This window comes from Charadrius vociferus, unplaced genomic scaffold (assembly GCF_000708025.1).
Source record: "Charadrius vociferus isolate BGI_N301 unplaced genomic scaffold, ASM70802v2 scaffold42, whole genome shotgun sequence".
Classification (NCBI taxonomy): Eukaryota; Metazoa; Chordata; class Aves; order Charadriiformes; family Charadriidae; genus Charadrius; species Charadrius vociferus.
In genome coordinates, this window is record NW_009647469.1 from 1,628,246 (window position 1) to 1,630,598 (window position 2,353).

Sequence of the window (2,353 nt, forward strand, 5' to 3'; positions counted from 1 at the left end):
GAGGCGGACCTGGCGGAGAACAGCAGCCCCGGCACCCCCATCCTGCAGCTGCGAGCCGCCGACCTGGACGTGGGGGTGAACGGGCAGATCGAGTACGTCTTCGGGGCGGCCACCGAGTCCGTCAGGCGCCTGCTGAGGCTGGACGAGACCTCCGGCTGGCTCAGCGTCTTGCACCGCATCGACCGGGAGGAGGTGAACCAGCTTCGCTTCACCGTCATGGCCCGAGACCGGGGCCAGCCCCCCAAGACAGACAAAGCCACTGTCGTGCTGAACATCCGTGATGAGAATGACAACGTGCCTACCATCGACATCCGGAAAATTGGGCGCATCCCGCTCCGGGACGGGGTGGCAAGCGTGGCTGAGGATGTGCTGGTGGATACCCCAATTGCCCTGGTACAGGTGTCAGACCGGGACCAAGGTGAAAATGGGGTGGTGACCTGCACCGTGGTGGGTGACGTGCCCTTCCAACTCAAGCCAGCCAGCGAGGGTGAAGGGGAGCCGCAGAACAAGCGCAAGTATTTCCTCCATACTTCAGCCCCTCTGGACTATGAGGCTGTCCGCGACTACAACGTGGTGATCGTGGCTGTGGACTCAGGCAGCCCCAGCTTGTCCAGCAACAATTCCTTGCTGGTGCGGGTTGGGGACACTAACGACAACCCTCCCGTGTTCAGCCAGGCTGTGCTGGAGGTCTCCTTTCCAGAGAACAACTTGCCTGGTGAGAGGGTGGCCACAGTGGTCGCCACAGATGCAGACAGTGGCAAGAACGCCGAGATCACTTACTCCCTCGAGGCTTCACCCCTCTCCTCGGAGGCACCAGGTGGCATCTTCAGCATCGACCCCGACTCTGGGGATGTGTCAGTGCAGGCAGTGCTGGACCGTGAGCAACGTGACACCTATGAGTTCCAGGTGACAGCCCGGGACAAGGGGGTGCCATCCCTGCAGGGCTCCACTACGGTGGTGGTGAGGGTGGCAGATCGCAACGACAATGAGCCACGCTTCATGCAGGATGTGTTTACTTTCTATGTGAAGGAGAACCTGCAGCCCAATAGCCCAGTAGGCATGGTGACCGTGATGGACTTCGACAAGGGCCGCAATGCAGAGCTCAGCCTCTCCATCCAGCCTGGTGACCACGACCAGGCAGCTGGCATCTTCTCCATCGAGAATGACACTGGAACCATTTTCTCCACTGTCTCTTTTGACCGGGAGCAACAGACCAGCTACACTTTTAAGGTGAAGGCAGTGGATGGAGGTGAGCCACCACGCTCTGCCACGGCCACTGTGTCCCTCTTTGTGATGGACGAGAATGACAATGCGCCCACAGTCACTTTCCCCAGCAACAGCTCCTACACCGTGCTGCCGCCCTCCAGCAACATGCGCACTGTGGTGGCCACAGTGGTTGCCACTGATGCTGACACTGGTCTCAACGCCGACCTCAACTACAGCATCATTGGGGGAAACCCCTTCAAACTCTTTGAGATCGACCCGGCCAGTGGCGTGGTGTCACTGGTGGGCAAGCTGGCCCCCAAGCACTATGGCCTGCACCGCCTCGTGGTGCAGGTGAATGACAGTGGGCAGCCGCCCCAGTCCACCACTGCCCTGCTCCACGTCTTTGTCAATGAGAGCCTGTCCAACGCTACTGTGGTGGAGAGCCAGGTGGCCCGCAGCCTCCACACTCCCCTGGCCCAGGACATCGCCGGTGACCCCAGCTATGAGCTGAGCAAGCAGCGGCTTAGCATAGTCATCGGCGTGGTGGCTGGCATCATGACCGTCATCCTCCTCATCCTGGTGGTGGTCATGGCCCGCTACTGCCGCTCCAAAAGCAAACATGGCTATGAGGCCGGCAAGAAGGACCACGAGGATTTCTTCACCCCACAGCAGCATGACAAGGCCAAGAAGCCAAAGAAGGATAAGAAAGGCAAGAAGGGCAAGCAGCCCCTCTACAGCAGCATCGTCACCGTCGAGGCTTCCAAGCCTAATGGGCAGCGCTATGACAGCGTCAACGAGAAGCTTTCGGACAGCCCCGGTATGGGGCGGTACCGCTCGGTTAACGGTGGCCCGGGCAGCCCCTGCCTGGCCAGGCACTACAAGTCGAGCTCACCGCTACCCACCGTCCAGCTGCACCCGCAGTCCCCCACCGCCGGCAAAAAGCACCAGGCCGTGCAGGACCTGCCCCCGGCCAACACTTTCGTGGGCGCCGGCGACAACATCTCCATCGGGTCGGACCACTGCTCCGAGTACAGCTGCCAGGCCAGCAGCAAGTACAGCAAGCAGGTAAGAGCGCTGCGCCCCGCGCCGCCGCGGTCCACGCAAACCCCCCCGCACAGCCTCCGACACTCACACACACACCCCCACA

At 61.3% G+C, this 2,353-nt stretch overlaps 1 protein-coding gene across 1 annotated transcript in view; it reads left to right on the forward strand.

Annotated features, from left to right (window-relative positions):
• Window positions 1–2,353, forward strand: part of PCDH7 (protocadherin 7) — a 288,155-nt gene that overhangs the window by 3,334 nt on the left and 282,468 nt on the right. The window contains exon 3 of the mRNA XM_009880708.1: window positions 4–2,271. Coding sequence (XP_009879010.1) covers window positions 4–2,271 — 2,268 coding nt within the window. The remainder of the gene's footprint in view (window positions 1–3; window positions 2,272–2,353) is intronic.